We start from the raw sequence: 19574 nt of genomic DNA on the forward strand, positions 1-19574 counted from the left end.
GTGAGACCGAGACTACAGCTGCACCATGGTAGGGAGAAATGCGGGGAAGACTAAGGAGCGATCCTCCCGCCACAGATGCATCCAGACCAGGTGAAGATGGCTGAACCAGACTAGTTCTTAAGGCCCTCATAGACAAAAAGGCTGGAAGGATTCTGTTTTTCAGATCCAACCTTTACTACGAGGAAAGGAACAAAAGTGGCAAATACTTGGCGAGGGCGCTGTGAGAATATCAAGTGACCTCCCATATCTATGAGCTAATAAAACCAGATGGTTAGGTCACGTATACTGCTAGGACAATGGCTGACACTTTTTTTGATTATTACTCCACACTGTACAATCTGCCGGAAACTACAGAGAATATGAGAAACCCATCTAAAAAATCTACTTTGCAAAACTACCTTGCCCAAAGTAAGCTGCCTACCTTATCTGAGGAAGAAGCAGAAGGGTTTGAACGACCGTTTACAGCAGGGGAACTGCAATTGGCCATATCTCAGCTAAAAGCAGGGAAAAGCCCTGGGCCAGATGGCTTTACATCTCTGTATTACAAAACATTTGAGAAGTTCATTTCATTTCGACATTTGATGAAGGCAAACAGCTATTACATGAAATTGAATTATATCCCATGATCTCTATGCAAAACCAAGCAGCGACTGCAGACCAAATTTCATTAAACCCGCTATGGCAAATGACAAATCAGAGTTCTAAAAAAGCTTTAAAATCTACCTAATAGGAACTGATTTAAAGTGGAATGTTATTTTATATTGCTTCTTAGCTGTTGAATCCAATGGGATTTCCTAAAAGAGGAGGTATTTTGGCCATAATGGGTGTAGTTTAGCTACTTATGTAGAAATTTATTTAGAGAGCTCTGGGAAAATCAGATTAATAGCTAATGATATAATATGACTGTGTTTGGGAAGCTATATATATATTGGAAAGATTATTTAGTTTTGTAGTTTATTCTGGTCAAGATAGTCATTCCTAGTCTAAAGAAACTCTTTTATGACTTATTTTCTGAAAGAATTAAATCACTTAATTGGAGGGGTTTGGGACGCTTAGTTTAATAGGTAATGTTATGATGCATTGGAAGCTTTTATAATGACTAGATTGTCTTCCTAACTTGGTAGCTTATCGTTACACATGATCTCCCCTTTTTGGAGAGTACTTAATGGGGTGTGGCTCATATTGTAACTCCTACTAATCCCTCCATAGGATGAAAACTCTGAAAATGGAAAAATGGCATTTTAAATGTTTTTTTATGTGGTTTTTGCCTATTGTCTTGGTGTTGTCATCCTAATGTTTCATTCCCCTTCAAATAGGTGTTCATTTAAATTTAGGTTATTAACTGTTGAACCTAAATCTTTCCATAGATGTCAGGATCGTTAGAAAAGACACAAAAATTACAATCCATTTCGGTCTTGTTTATGACATATAATGTCCAAGGGTTTAATTCCTCTTTTTAAAGGTCAAAAGCATTTCACTATTATAACTGACTTAAAATAGATTTATTAGCCTTACAGAAAACTCATTTCTTTGTTGATTCTTAACCTCACTTTTTTCATAAAAGATTCAGTATAAATTATCATGCAAGTTCTGATAGGAAAAAGGGTGGAGTAATGTTGTGCTTTGCTAGACGGCTCAATTTCTCAACACAGGTGGTAATTCAAGTTCCTGGGGGAAGACATCTTTTGGTAAGAGGTGATGTAGCAGGACAGAAAAAAACTGCGGTAACATATTATGCTCCCAATGAGGATCAAATTACCTTTTTTACCTCACTATTACACAAAATAGAATCTTTTGCTTAAGGTTCTCTTTTACTACTGGGTGATTCCAATTTAGCATTAGATCAGCTAATAGATAAAACTAGTACTCTTAAATATCGAAATCCTCCTAAAAAGAGTCATAAATTATCACATTTATTACACAAATATGATGGCATGGATATATGGCGGGAACTGAACCCTACTGAAAGTGAATACACATACTTATCCGTAGATCATAATCAATACTCACGAATCAATCATATTTTTCTTCAATCTAAATAATCCCTCTGGTTTGTAAAGCTAAAATTCTTTCAGTCCATTGGTCGAACTATGATCCTGTGTTGCTGAAACTGAGTGGTCTTAGAATTATACAAAATCAAATTCGTTGGAGATTAAAAGAGAGTCTGCTTTAAATCCAGTAATACAAGATGAGATAGAACGTTTGATTGTAGAATACTTTTCTTTTAATGAGTCAGGAGATACATTCCCAGCTAATAATTGGGAGGCTCATAAGGCTTATTGTTAGAGGGGAACTTATAAGGTTGGGAACCAAATATAGGAGAGCCCTAGATAAAGCATTAGAAACTAAAATGAGGGACAATCACTTATTACAATGTCAACATAAAAGTGATTTGAACTCTGAATATGGATCACAAATTGAAAGTTTATGAACTGAATTGAATATGTTATTGACTGCGAAGGCTGAGAAATCACTGAAATGGGCAAATCATAAATTTTACACATGGGGGGATAGGCCTGGAAAGTCATTATTTACCAAAATTAACCCTAAACCCAAAAATTATGTTCTAGCTAAAATTAAAACAAAAGATGGTAAATTAATCCAAAACCCAGAGAAAATCCTGTTAGCATTTAAAGAGTTTTATTCTTCCCTCTATGGTAAGCAGCTATGTACAACACAAGCTTCCTTGGAAGCTTTTTTTGATGAAATTAAACTGTCAAAATTTCAATCTAAACATGTTGAATTACTGGATAAAGCCATAATGATGGATGAAATTAGTAAAGCATTGAAGTCAATGAAATCAAGCAGTGCTCCTGGCCCGGACGGATTTTCATATGTTTATTATATAACCTTTAAGACACAGGTAACTCCACACCTAGCAGAATATTTTATTATCTGAGAGGGTAATTTTCTCCCTCTTGACGCCAACCAAGCCTTTATAAGTGTAATCCCGAAACCAGGAAAGGATACTTCAGATTTAGCTAACTACGGACCTATATCTCTGATTAACTGTGACTTGAAATTATTGAAAAGGTTTTATCGGCTCGACTAAGTTCTTTCATAGGTGAATATATCCACCCTGACCAAGTGGGGTTCATACCTTCTAGACAGGTGTCAGATCAAACTCGACATACTATAGATCTGATACAATTAATACATACAAAATGGGATGATAAAAATAACAAAGCTATGCTATTAGCTATATATCTACAGAAAGCATTTGATAGTGTCTCATGGCCATATATGTTTAGGACCCTATCGGTAATGGGTTTTGGGAATCACTTTATTAATGTTTTATGGGCATTATATTATAAACCATTAGCAAATATCTCATTAGGAGTTTTTTTTCGAATATTACCATTAAAAGGGGTACACGACAAGGATGCCCACTTTCCCTAATATTATTTGCATTAGTGATAGAGCCTCTAGCAATAGCCAATAGGAATCATCCAGGCATTAAAGAGACATGGTGTGGCGAGCGGGAACAAAAATGTGCACTGTTTTCTGACAATATTTTAATGTAAATTTCAACCACTCATGTTACCATACCTAATCTGTTTAAACTTTTAGACAAATTTGCTGTAAAATCAGGTCTTAATGTTAATTGATCTAAATTGTTCCGGAACATCAAATTTTAATGGTTAAAGATAACTTTAAGTTTTGCTGGGAATCTCAATCACTTCAATACTTAGGGATCCAACTGACCACCACATATGATTCATTGTACCAAGCCAATTATGTTCCTTTATGTAGAAAAATTTTAGAGGACTTAAATAGATGGGCTATTTCCCCTGCTTCATGGATGGGACGTATAGCAGCAGTTAAGATGAATATTCTTCCTCGTATTCTGTATTTATTACGTACATTGCCAATTCATGTCCCCTTTCTAACTTTAACTAGCCTCCAGAATAAGGTTATGAATTTTATATAGGGAGGTAAACGGGGTAGGATTTAGAAACAGACTATGCTGGCACCCAGGCCCCAAGGGGGTTTAGGGGTTTTAAGTACGACTTTTTAGCGGCTCAATTATCACAACTCCCATGCATAATGGTAAAAGGATCTAATCCACAATGGGTAGAGACGAAAGAAACAGCTGTTAGGAAGGGAAGTCTAGCCTTAATAATTTGGATCCCAAAAAAACATAGACAATATAAAGGATGTTTGTCATTGAATCATTTCTTATCTTTATGGAACAAGAATAAACATAACTTTAAACTAATCTCAAAACATACTCCCCTCGCTCCTTTATGGAATAACACGGAATTTTCTCCAGGAGAAAATAATAAAAAATTTCATTGGTGGATTAGTAAAGGCTTTGAAAGTATTGGTGATATTATAGATAAGGGGGGCACGTTAAGCTTAGAATACCTTACTACTAAAAGGTATTCCAATTAGTGAATACTTTAGATATAGGCAACTCTTTTATATGTTCTAAAACTCGTTTGAACTTCATCAAAATCATGTAGATCATTGGCAGATTTGAAGAGTCAAATATCAACAATATACTCTGTACTGATGTCGACTTCAATTGAATTAAAATATATGCGATCTTGAAATAAAGACTTAAATATATTATTCTCTAGAACAGATTGGAACGATATTGCCTATTCTCTCTATAAAGTATCATTAAACACAGCCTTGGTAGAAGCAAACTACAAAGTTATGCTCAGATGGTATATGGTTCCTGAAAGAATCTCTAAATTTCATCCTGCATCATCACATCTATGTTTTCACTGTTGCAATGTTAATGGCAGGATGGAGCATATGTGGTGGTCCTGTCCAGTAGCCCAAAATTACTGGAATTAAATTTTTGGAATAAGATTAGGGTCCTGGAAAGAAAGGTAATTGGCAATGTAAAGATGGCATTGTTTTGCAGATGTGATTTGACAATTTCTAAGCCTTCTAAGAAACTTTTGAAATTAATGTTATTGGCAGCTCGAATCACTCTTGGAAATCTCACACAATACAGATAGGCCCATTTAGAACTAAAATGGACTTGATTATGGTCAATGATAAGATGACTCACACTCTCAAAAATACATGAATTAAATTTGATCAGAATTGGGATCCATGGATGAAATACAACTCTTCTAACTTGAATATATGAAGTAGAAAATATATGGTATAACAGTTATTTTCAATATGACACTTTTTTCCCTCCCATAAGAAAACCTTTTGTGTCATTTGTTGTCATTGTGTTGTCTTTCTGGCCCTGGGAGTTTTTTGTTTTGTTTTTTTAGATGATGTGAAGAAAGAAAAAGGAAATAAATTTACAACTGAATGGTACTTTTAGGTCATTTGGGTTAGCATGGTCTGAACAGGTCAGCAGGTTAGCATGATCTGAACAGGTGGAAATTTAAATGGTGTGTTTATTAGGATTATTTGTAATGTATATATTTTATTTTGTTTTTTTAGATGTGAAGATTTTAAGGAATGTTAGAGTCACATAAAATTGATATTTTTTAATATTTGAACTTTTTGTTCTATATGTAGGTGTATTATGGCTTTTACACTTCACAAATAATTTAAATTTAATATTTTTGGAATCACATTTTTAATATTTATGTGAAGTACACTAAAATAAAATAGTCATGTTTGAAAGGAAAAGGAAAAAAAATTACAACTGAATAGTACTTTAAGGTCATTTGGGTTATCATGATCTGAACAAGTGGAAATTTAACTGGTGTGTTTATATGATTATTTGTAATATATATTTTTATTTCTTCTTTCTAGGGTGAAAATTTTATTTGTAAAGGCTAGAATTGAATTTTTATGTGTTTGCCTATGTTTAATAAGAAATATTGTACACTTTTATATTAAAATTAATAAAAATAATGAAATACAAATATTTAAAAAAATTGCAAGCAGTCTGGATGTTTCATGCAGAAGAAAAAAAAGAGACAGAAAGCAACTGTGTGTTTGCATTATTTTCTGTAATGTACACTTAGTGTAAAACAAAGTTCAGGACCCACATAGCAAAAGGAGGCCTTGCAGTAGGAGACATAAGAATAAGGTGTTCTCTGTTAAATTGTTTGTCAGAAGATTCAGAAAGATAAATGCTAAATCCAAGATTTAAGGGAGAAAACAAATACATTTGGGTGTACAGCAACCATTGGATGACCAGAACATCTGTCGCATCTGCCAGTGGATTTAGTTTTAGCATTTGTCTACTTTGTGTCATTACAAACTCACCTGGTCCCAGTCACTCCAGCATCATTTAGTGATGAGGCTGGATTTTGGACAATTCTTTTTTGTGTTTTCATATTCTTCAGGGTGCAGTGCAATGCTGGTGCTCTCTTACAATGCAGTCTCTGGTGACACTGTGGTGGCAGTCCAATGTTGCAAGCAAGCACACAGCCTAAAGGATCTGCCGTCATATCCTTTAGGTTACCTCTGGTTGCTGACTTGGTTCTGCCCTCTGACCTCTGGCCAAACTTTATGATAGAGTTTGAGTGTTTCAGCTGCTTAGGGTGCTAATTTGATTGTTCATTGCTGACTTTGTTTTATTTGTCTCCCTATTGCCTGCTGCCTGGATCTGCCTTTGGCCCTTCAACTCCTAATGAACCTAGTGGAAAGCCTTTGGCTTAAAACTTCTTCGGTTCTTGCTGCTCTTCTTCTGTGTTCTAGCTGGTAACTCTAGCTACCCCTTGGCCCAGTGAGCTCCTGGGCCTTTGGGAATTATTTTGTCATGTAAACACCTTCCTTTACATACCCAAATTGTTGAGGAAACTGGAGTGCTGGAATCGTGCAACTTTCCTCCTGCTGCTGTTTACTGGTGAAGAGTACTGTGCAGGATTTTGGGATTGGCATATGGACCAGGCTCCCACACCTTGTGGTTAAGACAAAAGGTTCACATCTGGCTCTTCAATTAAAGATTTGCTTAAACACCTCTATGTAAAAGCACCACTCTACAAGCTTCAGCAATTGAGAAAAAGAAATAGGAAGTTATCGTGGCAACCGTACATTCCTAGGATGTGGACTCCTGACAGGTCCTAACCCTAATCCTTCGCCCATCGGTGCATAGCTTAAAATTCTCAGGCTGGGATCTGATAGCTGAATGATGCAACTACCATCAGTCTGAACTCTCCATTGCTCTCTAAAAGATTTGTCCCATGCAGGAGGGAATTGCTCATCTGAGGTATTTAACCACCTGGTCCATTGTGCTTCTGAAATGCGGTCCTGATCCTAAAAGTAGTAAATGAGGTTCATCATGGCTTTCTTATACTTTTCTTATTACTCATACTATCATACTATTCTTATTACTTATTGCCTAACATTACAGGAACCTTTGGTGGGGGACAAATATAGTACAGTAAGAAACAAGAACCATGACAAGGAATTAGTTCTGGATTAAGCTAAGCACTTTTTACTGAGCAGGTTCAGGTCAATAATGTATAAGACGGCACAGTGGCCTTTGCAGCTCTAGGTCCCAGGTTCGAATCTTGGCCAGGACATTATCTGAATGGAGTTTGCAGGTTCTCCCCATGTTTGCATGAGTTTTCTCTGAGTACTCAGGTTTTCTCCCACATCCAAAAAAACATGCAGTTAGGTTAATTGGCTACCCCCCTAAAAAAATTGACCTTAGACTGAAATAAAGACATATGACTATGGTAGAGACATTAGATTGTGAGCCCCTTTGAGGGACAGCTAGTGACATGACTATGGTTTTTGTACAGCGCTGCGTAATATGATGGCGCTATAGAAATAATGTTACAATATTTAATAAAACTTTGGTGTGCCAGCCAGTCAGCTAAATAGCAGATACCTCTATATTATCCCAGTACAGGTTTGTTTGCAACAAAATAGAAAGATGTCTACAAATAGTGTAGTTTGCACGGTGAGCCATGACAACACATAGTACAACATTGAATCATGTCTTTACTGTCACTGACAGCAATGTGGCGCCACCACTGGATCAAACATCACACTAACCAATAATGTCATTGCGCCTCTCTTGCCTTTAGTTATTCTTTATGACGGCCTATCACCATACTCTACGACTCTATGGTTCCGCTTTATTGACGCTTCAGTTCGCGACCTGAGTGACGTCAATTGAGAGCGCAGGAGGTGCTGTAGACACGTGTGTGCAGAGGAAGATACGAGATGTCTGCCTTGGACAAAGTAGTGTAAGTAGTTAAACTCACCGGAGCGGTAATATCTCCCGGTATCATTCTTTTAAGAACCTGCGTTACCCTTAGTATGACGCATTGTATTCAATTGCTCACTGGTTTCATTAAGAGAAGTGTATTAGGGGTACTACCGGCTATCAAAAGCGAGATGCATGTTACGTCAACATACTGACATTGTTTATTGGTAAGCCAGGGCGACCTGAATGCTGCCAAATGGCTTATAAAGGGAAGATCTTCTGAAATCTTCTTACTGCAGACCTGCTGTAGTTTTTTCCCACAAATTGTCATCTTTGTGATTTCTTGGATCCTCAGGGGTCTACAACAATAAAAGATCATTGTGAAGTCTGAATTCTGTACCTTGAATTGTAGCCAGCAAGGTAGCCTAACTTGGTTTGCTGCATAATTGTCTAGCCCTTATACCAGTTTAGTAGTCTGTCTGCTTCTCCTCTTGCTACTTCACTGGCGGCAGATCTAATGAGAAATAATGAGAATTTAGGGGAGGGTGAGGCTTTTTTCGCTCTTGTAGCGGGTGAATAATTTGTGCTGAAGAGCGTATTGAACAGACTTTTCATTGGTGCCCAATCTGGTGTGATGACTTGTTTACATTGGCAAGTGTCAGTGTTCTCCCCTGCCCCTTTTAGCCAGGCGCACCACCCGGCACTTTTCAGTGACCACTGTTTTTAGGAGGGTACTAAAGAGTTGGGTTACAATACAAGTGCTGCCACCTGCCTACAATTTCTTCACACCCGGCTTAAAAAAATGTCTGGGTTGAACACTGTGGTGTCATAGTGCCACACACTGACAGAATTCAGTAGAAATATTTCCCAACTACGACAAGTGTCAATAAAAACTTGTTTTATATTTAGGCAGACTCTGGGCTTCTAGTGGGGGTGATCATAGTAGTTGTAAAACCACTGGATCTTGCTAACTTGTATAGGAGTCTCCTGTTTATTGGTAATCTGGTACATGTATCCAAACACTAATCCTGTGTAACTGTGCACAGTTTTAATTTCATGTCCCACATACTTGTTGCACTGCAGGATATAGAAAGCTTTATTCCAGTGATTGCAATGCAACTACCGTGAAGGAGTTAAGCAGTGGGTTACTTACTGATCAATTTTCATAGTAATAGTTTTCTTTAGAAGAGTGTTTATATAGGTTTAAGGTGGAACCTTTTACTGATTCTCTCCTTTCATTTTTAGAAAGCCGAAAACAAGGCGATCAAAGCGGTTCCTGGAACAACGGGGTCCCAAACTTTATGAAAATGACAAAAGTACTATGCTTATTAAAGGAGGCAACGCTAGCAATACTGTGACACAAGCTCTGAAGGATTTGGTAAGAATTGCTACATTGACAGAAAGCTTGTCTCTTAACCCCCCCTAGCGGTAATCCCAAGTGTGACTCGGGGTGGCTTTTACATGCAAAATGTGGTAATTCCAAGCCACACTTGGGGTAACTTTAGAAGCCCCCCTTACCTTTGCCCCGCGCTCCAGCGGCGATGGGATGGTCCCGCTGTGATGCCGGGGCGCCGGTTCGTCAGGGGGCGTGGCCGGGCAGGGAAATTTAAAAGCAGAATACAATGTAATCTGCTTTTAAATGGTTTTTACAGTACAAAAACACCACACAACATGAAATAAAAACAAAAGTACATTTTCAGTTTTATATTTTATTTTAGGATTACATTGTTGTCTATTATTTCATTATTATTTATAATTATGTATTATATTATAAATTTTGATTATAATATAATAAATAAATATAATTATCATACCCGGGAGTTAATGCTAAGAATTACAGGCCCACAATATACATAAAAATTCCTATGCAAAAAAAATAGGATCACTTTTTGCATCAAAAAACTGACAGAATTAGAACCCTAGGGGGGTTAAAGCTAAAGTTTGGGTACAAAATATTTGCCTAAATATAGTCCTCAATAGCCACAAATAATATAAATCTACTTTGTGTACACTAAATGCTCTTTTAAATCTGAATAATACTTTGTTGAATAGAGGTGACATAATCCAGTAAGCAGAAATGTAGGTGGAATTGGTAAGAAAATTACTAGAAGTTGGCTAGCAGACCAATTTAATTGCAATTACATTGCAGGAAAGCTGTGATTAGTCTCTATTACAGAAAGTTCTTTCACATAAGTAAAGTGTTATCCTGGGTTACTGCACATATCTAAAAGAAATACAGGTAGAAGTATGAAAACACATGGTTCTTATATTTACACAGTATCCCAGAATTCAGCCCAAAGATTAATCTGCACAACATAGGAGAGACTATTGAGCTGAATCTCAGGGTCCTTTTTTGAAACACCTGACAGCTGTAGGACCCTGCACTGTGAAAGCCATAGGAAGATTCATCCCTATCTCTCCTACACTTCTTCCAAGGCAGATTTGTGAGAGACAGTGGACTCCTGAGGATAGATATTTTGCAACCTTTTTAATGATGTAGCTTGGTCAGGTTAATTTTTTTTAAAAAAAGTTAATAAGGGAAGGAGGGAAAGGTTTGGGGTACTTTAGTAGCTTTAAATTTTTCTTAAAAGATAAGTGGGGTCTTATGCATTGCCATGGATTATTTTCTTTCATTACATTTGTATAAACTACATGAACTACATAAACTACTTGACAGATGACGCTCCTACTTGCAGTTTTAACAATTTAGTTTATATAGGTGTGCCCACTGATTTGTACAACTGATGTGATAACCTAATGTTTTTATTTTATTTTACTTTTCAGTACGCTTTAAAAAAGCCATCTTGTGTCTTATATAACAGGTAAGTTATTTTTTGATACTTTATATAAAATCTGTTAAGAAACCATTATGGGAATTTCTCTAGGTAAAGGACAAAATAAATATTGCTGAACTTCAGATTAATATAAAACACGCAAATGAATGCATACGCTGTACAAAAAGACAATCATTTGTGCTGATAGGGCTAATAGGGAACATGCGGATTAAAGAAAAAAGCAGCGATGAGTACACAGATCAAAAGTTCATCACTTGCTTGTTCCAGTTTTATACAAATACTGCGCAGAGGCTTTTGGGTAAAAAAAAGTATTTTCAAAAGCTTGGCTTTTAGCAAGTGAATCTTTCCTCCAAACAAGCTATAAGTACTACATAGGACCGAGCACCCACACAGTGAACTGTTAGAGGTTACTTTTACTTTGCTGTATAGTAAAATGCACTGCCCCCCACTTCTCAGGGTGCCTTAATGGCCAACAAAGTGATTGAGATAACTTTCTGTCATTTCTGTTATCCGTATTTTCTTATGACCTTATGTTTTGTTTAGGAAAAATATGACAAGACCCTTTGAAGATCAGACATCAGTGGTAAGCTACAATAAAATATTTCAAAATAATTTATAAAGTATACTTGTGTTATTAACCTCCCTAGCGGTAATCCCGAGTGTGACTCGGGGTGGATTTACCATGCAAAAAGCAGTAATCCCGAGTCACACTCGGGGCCACCTAAAACTTAAAAAAAAAAAAAACCCACTTACCTTGCTCCGTTGGTGTCCCCTGGCGTCCTGCTGGTCCCTGCAGGTCCTGGGGACACGTCCTCCTCCTCCAATCTTCTGGGGGTTTTCCCGGTTGCATCGATGGGGGGGAGGATCGGAAAATCAAATCATTTTGTATTGGATTAAATACAAAATAACTGTATTGAGTCCAATACAAAGAAATCTTCATATTATATATATTATACATGCCACTGTACAGTTATATTATGTTTCACTATTTTTGTATTTTTTTTTATAAGATTTTTTTGTTTTTTATTTAAAGTTTATTAATAAATGTATTAAATATTGGCCATTTTTCGGTCAGTTATGCCTAAGAATTATAGCCTACAATGTAAAGAAATTTCAATGCAAAACAAATGTAACACTTTTTGCATGGAAATACGTACAGATTTAGAATGCTAGGGGGAGGTTAAAGTATAAAAGTGATATCTTGCTGCTTACTAGTCCTTAGATGTGATGCTTGCATTAAATATCCATCTATTTATTTTCACTTGATAGTCTGTCTACTGAGCTGTCTACAATTACTTCACACTACACCCTGATCCCTTTCCATCACCAATTTCCCCAGATTTTCGCCCTTGAGAGTATATGAAGCATGCATGTTTGTAGCCCCCAAGTACATAACTTTACATTTATTAATATTAAATCTCATTATACACTTAGTTTCCCAATCAAACGGGTTGATAGCATCCCCAGCTTTTCCTCCCATTCATAACATTCAATTAACAGCGAAATACATTAGACAGTCTTTGTGATTATTTAAACTAATTGGGGGGGGGTTTCTAAAAAATTAATCTTTCAAATTTTTGGATATTTCTGGAACTCTGATGTTAAAATAGGTAATCTAGTAAGAACCAGAAAGGTTGTTGGGAGTAAATGTATTGTGGATCCTTCATTCAAGGCCAACCCTGACAGATTTCCTGAAAATAGGATTCGCCAATTTAGGTGAATGACTGACTGATTTATAGGGATTCTGATGAATTGGAGAAATGGTGCAACTTTTTCTTTACAGTTACAGTAGTTAAAGGGGGGATTTAGCAGTTATTTTGTGTAATAAGTATAATCCGACTTTAATATTAAAGTAATTGTTCAAATGTTTTTTTTATATCAGGAATTTTTCTCGAAGAAATCTGACTGTTCCCTCTTTGTGTTTGGCTCTCACAACAAGAAACGCCCAAACAACTTGATCTTTGGTGAGGTTTTATGTTCTCCAATGTGTTTTCCTTTCATTAGAAACAAATGTATTACTCCTTTGTGTTTTGTTCTTGTAATGTAAAGATATCTTTGGCAAGTATTTGGTCATATGTGAATAATACAGTATTACAGCTTTAGAATAGTTATCTCTTGTTTCATTCAGTGTTTACAGAAGTAAAAATCAGGATTTTATGCAATCCATAAGATGTAGAACTGTAGTAAAAAAAAAAAAGCTACACATTTGTTCAAGTATACGTGTAAATCAAAACACTCATTATTATTTGCTAAGTGATTTTAATGACAGTGTTCTTGAAAACACATGAAACTGATTGAGAGGAAAATTGATTAAAAGATTAAAAAGACTATACAGTTAGTCTGCGAGTTAAGGACATCCGACATACGGACAATTCTCAGATAGGAATGGGGCTTCCCTGCTGTGCAGGACAGAGGCTTGAAGGGGGCGGTTTACATGACTTGCAGAAGAATCTTTTGCTAAACACAGCTGGGGTTGTAAATGAGCTCTTTCTGCAGCCTCTTGTAACTCTTTAATGACCAAGACAAACTCTGCAGTTGTTTCTTTTTGCATATCAAAGCAGAGCTTGCTCCAGAAGTTAATGAATCCCCAGGTTTCATAAAGATTTTTTTTTTTGCTCTGTTTGTAATTAACTAACAGTGAGGATTTTATACAGTAACTGACACCACTCTGCCTAATATTATGTTGAGACAAACATCTGTCCAAATTGCATTTATTAAAATAATGTACCTGTTCCAACTTACAAATTCAACTTAAGAACAAACCTACAGTCCCTATCTCGTATGTTACCCGGGGACTACCGGTATTGGCATTAGATATATATGCACCTTGTAGATTAGTGAATGCAGTCTGTGAATATCCATTTTCCTATAAAATTTTGGCAGTGCAAATATAGCGTCTGTTGAGCTTTTTCTCGTGAATAGCATGGTTTATACTCTATATTGCAAGGATGTAGAAAACAAGTGTTTGTTAACTTGATTTTCCAAAAAAGAGTCTGACAAAAAAAGATATTTTTTTTAATTTAAACTTGCAGTCATCTTTCAAGCTCTCCAAATAGGGCCAATAAGGATACACTATCCTATCATATGGAAATTGCCAGCTACTTTCAAAGTACCTTTATGAGCAAGGTACAATACTTACTGAGCTGTAATCCTCATGATTGGCTCCCATAGTTATTACAAGATAGTAAGCCAGGAAGAGTGGTTCCCCATTACTGTGAGACCAGAGCTGCCAGTGATTGTGTACTCTTTAAACAAGAAGTCAGCAACAGCAGCCATGGTATTTCTGTCACCATGAGAGACTGTTATGCTGACCCAATACTTCTGGAGTCCTTATCCTAGAATAAATGTGTCAGTGAGTTAGTGATTCTAGAAAATATTGAGGACATCGTAGCTGGCAATGGAAAGTTGGAATGTTTTCCTTATGTTATATGTCTTTTTTTCAGTAAATCAGGGCAGAATTAGAATTCATGTTGCAGTTCTAATGGCAACAGACAATGATTTTAAGTATAGCGGAGCTGGCACCCCTGTCATCCTTTTATTGTGGTCTGTGTCTGTGGTTCAGATATTCCATCATTTACAGTTTAGTAACACCGCAACTGTGGAAAATTGTGAGGAAACTCTGGAGTCGAGTTGCAACTCGTAAAGGTAAACTCCTTCCCTAAGATTTGGCTGGACTAATGCACTTTAAAGGAAAACACAAATTTTCTTCAAAATATTAAATAGAAAAGGAGAAAAAGCAGGAATCTGCAACAAAGTTTGGTAAAAAAGAAAAACACTCTTAGTGTGCACTGATGACCCAGAGGGGGGGTTTCCTTTTTGTTTTTTTTCCATCAATAAAAATGGAGCTACAGTTTGATAAGAGAAACCACATTCAAATGAATATGCCCAATATTTAATTTTGTTATCTGAAGAAATCATTATACTAATTTGGAACAGTTACAAACGTCGGTGCTATCTAGTTTCTACATAACTGGTGATTTAGTGTGACTACAAAGTTTGTTTTCTCAACTGGTGTGCTAGGTATAATTTTCTAGGTAAACATGTTTCAAATGTAAATGTGGAAAATTCTACATCTGCATGAATGAAGGAACTTTTTTCCTTATGACTCATTTTTATTTGTTGTTAGGTCGCCTGTATGATTTCCATGTCCTGGATATGGTTGAGCTAGGAATGGAGAAATATGTATCATTAAAGGACTTTAAGGTATGTTGGTTTCCTGTTTTTGTGTGTAATAACTTTTTTTGCATTGCATGTTGCATTTCATTATTTTCAGTTATATAATTAGTATGCCTTTATTAGATCAAATCAACTTAAGATTGCTATGTGCAAGGTAATATACAATGCCACATAACGTCAACTCCCTGTCATTGCACCCAAATATTAGGTGTAATCTTTCCAACCTGTGAAGCAAATTGAGATGTGTTTTTGAAAATTTGTGCTTGTCCCATATTTTGTGAATTTTGGTAAAAGCAAGGGTTTCTCCAGAGGTTGCTAGGGGTTCCTTGAGCAATAAACAGTTTGTGACTCAATTGACTCAATCTGTGAGTCAATTTAACTGACACCTTTTTGGGTATCTGTAAGGGTGACAGTCTTCCCACTGCTCAACAATGTAAAAGGCATTCTTCTTACTGACTATCATATGAGCTGTGGATATAGTAAATATAGCAGGGGTTCCCTGAAGACCTTAAAATTATTTCAAGGGGAAACACTGCAGTAGATTATAGTTAATGGCAACACATAAAAACCATGTCTTGCATTGTTACATTTTAATAGCGCTCATTCTATACATTCTGCACTTTGAAGAAAACATGTATGTTTTCTAATGGGTCGGGACTTTATGTATGAGCCAAAGAAAAACTATGATCTACATTGTTGAATTATTGTGTTATAGAACTGCAAATGCCCAGAAGGCACCAAGCCTCTCCTGATATTTGCTGGGGATGCATTTGAAATGAATGAAGATTACAGACGCTTGAAAAGCCTTTTCATAGGTAATATGTGCTTTCGCAAACACCTTGATATTGTTGCCGATCATCCAAAATAGTGCTATATAATAATTTTTGAATTAGTGTTTTTAAGGCTGCAATTGGGTTGTAGTGGTCGAATTAATTTTTATTTTGTGTAGACTTCTTTAGAGGACCAACAGTATCTGGTATACGTCTGGCAGGGTTGGAGCATATGTTGCATTTCACAGCAGTGGATGGGAAGATTTATATGCGTAGCTACAAGTAAGTGCTTTATTTACAATTCATTTAACAAATAATCCTGGGTAATTTGCCAGGTACATATTGCTGGCTCTGTGACTTGACCTAATTTTGTTATCTCTGGCCTAAAAGTCTTTGACGTTAGAGGTGATTTGTTCGTAACAAAATTGTGTGAAATTTCACCTAATAACTTTAATACTATTGTAGAACCCTTTCTAATAGGCTTGGGTTGAATGCAGCCAAGGCCCCTATAGGCACCAGGATTATTTTTTTACGTGTTGGGGCAAGCAATGCAGGATTATCACCTTAGTTATGTTTTTTGTGAGGTGGAAGAGAAAGCAATTGGCACTTCTAAGTCTGCCTACAGTTATGATTTAAGATATACAACTCATTTTAAGGGAAAATCAACAGTCTGTTTTTTTTCTGCATTCTTTTGTTTAAAACTCAGTTGTAGCTATATATATGCTGGGCATGAACCAGCTTTTTTAGACAATGAACATTTGGAAAAAATTGCATAATCTCCCTAATTAAAAACAACCCTTTTGGCTGCTGATTTACTGAAACAATGGTCTCCATGGAAATAAAGAACACCTGCTCTTCAGTAACTGAGAAAGTATGATCGCAACTGTAGCTCACAGGTCATCTGTCTGATTCTATTTACCACTGGAATGTCTTGATTTTGACCCCACCCTACCCTTTCCAAATAATGCTTGCAATATAAAATGTCAAAATGCCAAGGAGGAACATGAAACCTATATCTCAAGCAGCAGTCTTAATATTTTTTAAGAATCATTTTAAACTATATTATTCAGATCGAGTGTTTTGGATAGTAAGCGATGATTTGTTCCTAAAGTAATTGGATCTTATCAGGTAAACACTTCAGATAAAGAAATGCAATTTTTTTTATCCTTTACCTATTTTACTAGAGTGTTAATGAAGAAGTCTGGATGCAGAACCCCCAGGATAGAACTGGAAGAAATGGGACCTTCATTTGATTTTGTAATGAGAAGGACACATCTAGCTTCTGATGACCTATACAAACTGTCTATGAAACGTCCTAAAGCCGTGCAGGTACTACACTTATCCTAGTTTTTTTTCTATTTTACTAGGGTTATTTAGAGTTAAAACATCACACAATACTGATATTTTATTCCGGAGGGATTTAAGATGTTACTTATTTATTGTTACTTGGGGTAATGTTACTATGCAGTGTCAAACCTTATAGCCAGGGAAATATACAATTTATGTGTTTGTAAACTCTGAGCTTTGTTATTTGTACCATTTATTTTCTGTTTCATATACTATTGGAAGAGTTTTGTTATAGTTAATACATTTGTCACCTCCTTTTATATGATTAATAATCATGCCACATCCCCAATTGTTATATAGGCTTTTTCTTGTTTTATGTTGGACATTTTGGGCACGTATTTTAATCAGTATTTTTGGATATAATTAAAAATGTCAAATTTTTTAACAATCATGAATAAAATATAACAATATTTAAAATAGCAGATATATATTACATATGAGTATCTTTCATTTAGAAGGCTGGCTCATATCTCATGGTCTTTTGCTGAGGAAACGATAGTTCCGTGAAATGCTTCGAAAAAGATACCCATTGAGATTTGTTCAGCTATGTTATGTATGTGATGTATATCTGCTATTCTAAATATTGTTATATTTTATTCATGTTTGTTATTAAAAAAAAAAATCAACATTTTAAATTATATCCAAAAACATTAATTTATTAAAAGTACCTACCTAAAGTTTCACATAAAACAAGAAAAAAAGCCTATATAAGGATTTTGTCATATCTGAAAGTCTCTATCCCTAGATGGAAAAAAATACCTATCAATGTCAGAAATTAAGAGCTGCCCTGTGCTATAAAAGTGTCTTCCCAATTCCTATATGTGCACTACAAAATTATTAGCCTTCATATTATAGAGATCAGAGAGCACCATTTTTGGTAGATCAACAGATATTTTTTTTTTTTTTTTACCTGCAGGGTCTTTAAAGATATGAAACAGATGCATATGATATGTATATTAATAATTTGGCATACACTTTATTAGCCAAAGTGCTTGATTTTTGTGTGTGCACCCAACCTTTCTTTTTTACTTGAAAGATGTATTAAAAAGGATGAACCAGAGTAATCACAATTATTTATGTCTTCATTTAGGCAAAGAAGAAGAAGAACATTTCGCATGATACCTTTGGTACGAAGTATGGCCGCATCCACATGCAAAAACAGGATCTAGGCAAATTACAGACCCGTAAAGTCAAGGCTCTAAAGAAGAGGCCAGCAGAGAAGAAAGCAGCAGAGGGTGAAGGCGAAACCAACAAAAGGAGGAAAAGCAACTAAATAGGAGTTTTGCTAGCTTTGAGGACTGTTTAACCTTCCAGCACACCTTTTTTTTACATGACTTGCTTGACATTATTAGTAAAATTCTAATTATACAGTGAAAAAAACAGGTCACCTGATGACTAAAACATTATTCCAACCATAAGCGCTATCCATGGAGAGATAATAGATTAACCTATTTTTTAAATATTTAAAAACAGAAGTTTGGAGGGAAAAAAAATACCTTTTTAAAAACATCAAGTGGTAGAAATTGCTTCAAAAAAGCATACAAGAATATGTAGAAAAACTATATTTTTTACCTTTATGTGTAGAAATAGTTGTGGTCTGTTTCCACTTATGAAGTCATTGCCATATGCTTGGAAGTGGTACTTTATTAGTGCAATTGCTGTATATGTCAGCCTTTACAGATCACCCATTACAATATATTGTAATGAAATACCCTACTCCTAGCATGTTCTGGCTTCAGTTCTTTTGAAGCTGCTTGATATGCAGTTGCTTCTACAGGTTGACATTCAAAAATCCAGCAACCTCCGGACCTGAGCAGTGCCGGTATTTTGAAAATTCTGGATTTTTGAAGGTTATACTCGACTCCACACACAAGGCAGCCTTCCTCTCGCTGCAACTGGGGACATCTGGCACCGTTCCGAAGAGCAGGCAGCAGGGACGTCTCAACGTGTATTTAGTGTAGCATGCAAGATCTAACAGCTGTTTCTGTAGAACAGCGCCATCAAAACATAAGTGGCTAAACAGTGTAATGTAGTACATGTATTGAAAATGAAATGAAAACTGAAGGAACCGGATTATCGATGGCCGGATCTTCAACTTTCAACCTGTACAATAAAAATGATAATCGGATATCTGTTTTTGTGCATTATGTTGCATTAACCAGTATAGTCACTAGAGGGCAGTGTACTAATGGAATTTCTAGAAAGACCCTTGTCTACATTGTGCCTGTATGCATTCATCCATTGTTTCCATTGGTTCAAATAACAGTGAAGGTTGACTAATATGGGTCTTTCAGTAATTTCCTGATGTCACAATGTACAAATTTATACATATACATTTGAACTCCAGGTCTAATATTTTTCCGGAACGAAGAAAAGTATTTCCTTCACACATTGAACACA

The 19574-nt window shown here is 36.0% G+C and overlaps 1 protein-coding gene across 1 annotated transcript; it reads left to right on the top strand.

The window, feature by feature from the left end:
• The first annotated feature begins 7983 nt into the window (after window positions 1-7983).
• On the top strand, window positions 7984-19302 carry RPF2 (ribosome production factor 2 homolog). The gene is made up of 10 exons (XM_072408767.1): window positions 7984-8126; window positions 9332-9464; window positions 10871-10908; window positions 11425-11464; window positions 12764-12845; window positions 15008-15084; window positions 15773-15872; window positions 16007-16109; window positions 17012-17156; window positions 18265-19302. The coding sequence occupies exons 1-10, from the start codon at window positions 8104-8106 to the stop codon at window positions 18445-18447; spliced, it is 924 nt and encodes a 307-aa protein (XP_072264868.1). The 5' UTR covers window positions 7984-8103; the 3' UTR covers window positions 18448-19302.
• Window positions 19303-19574: the final 272 nt, after the last annotated feature.

The sequence above is a fragment of the Pyxicephalus adspersus genome, chromosome 4, assembly GCF_032062135.1.
Source record: "Pyxicephalus adspersus chromosome 4, UCB_Pads_2.0, whole genome shotgun sequence".
NCBI lineage: Eukaryota > Metazoa > Chordata > Amphibia > Anura > Pyxicephalidae > Pyxicephalus > Pyxicephalus adspersus.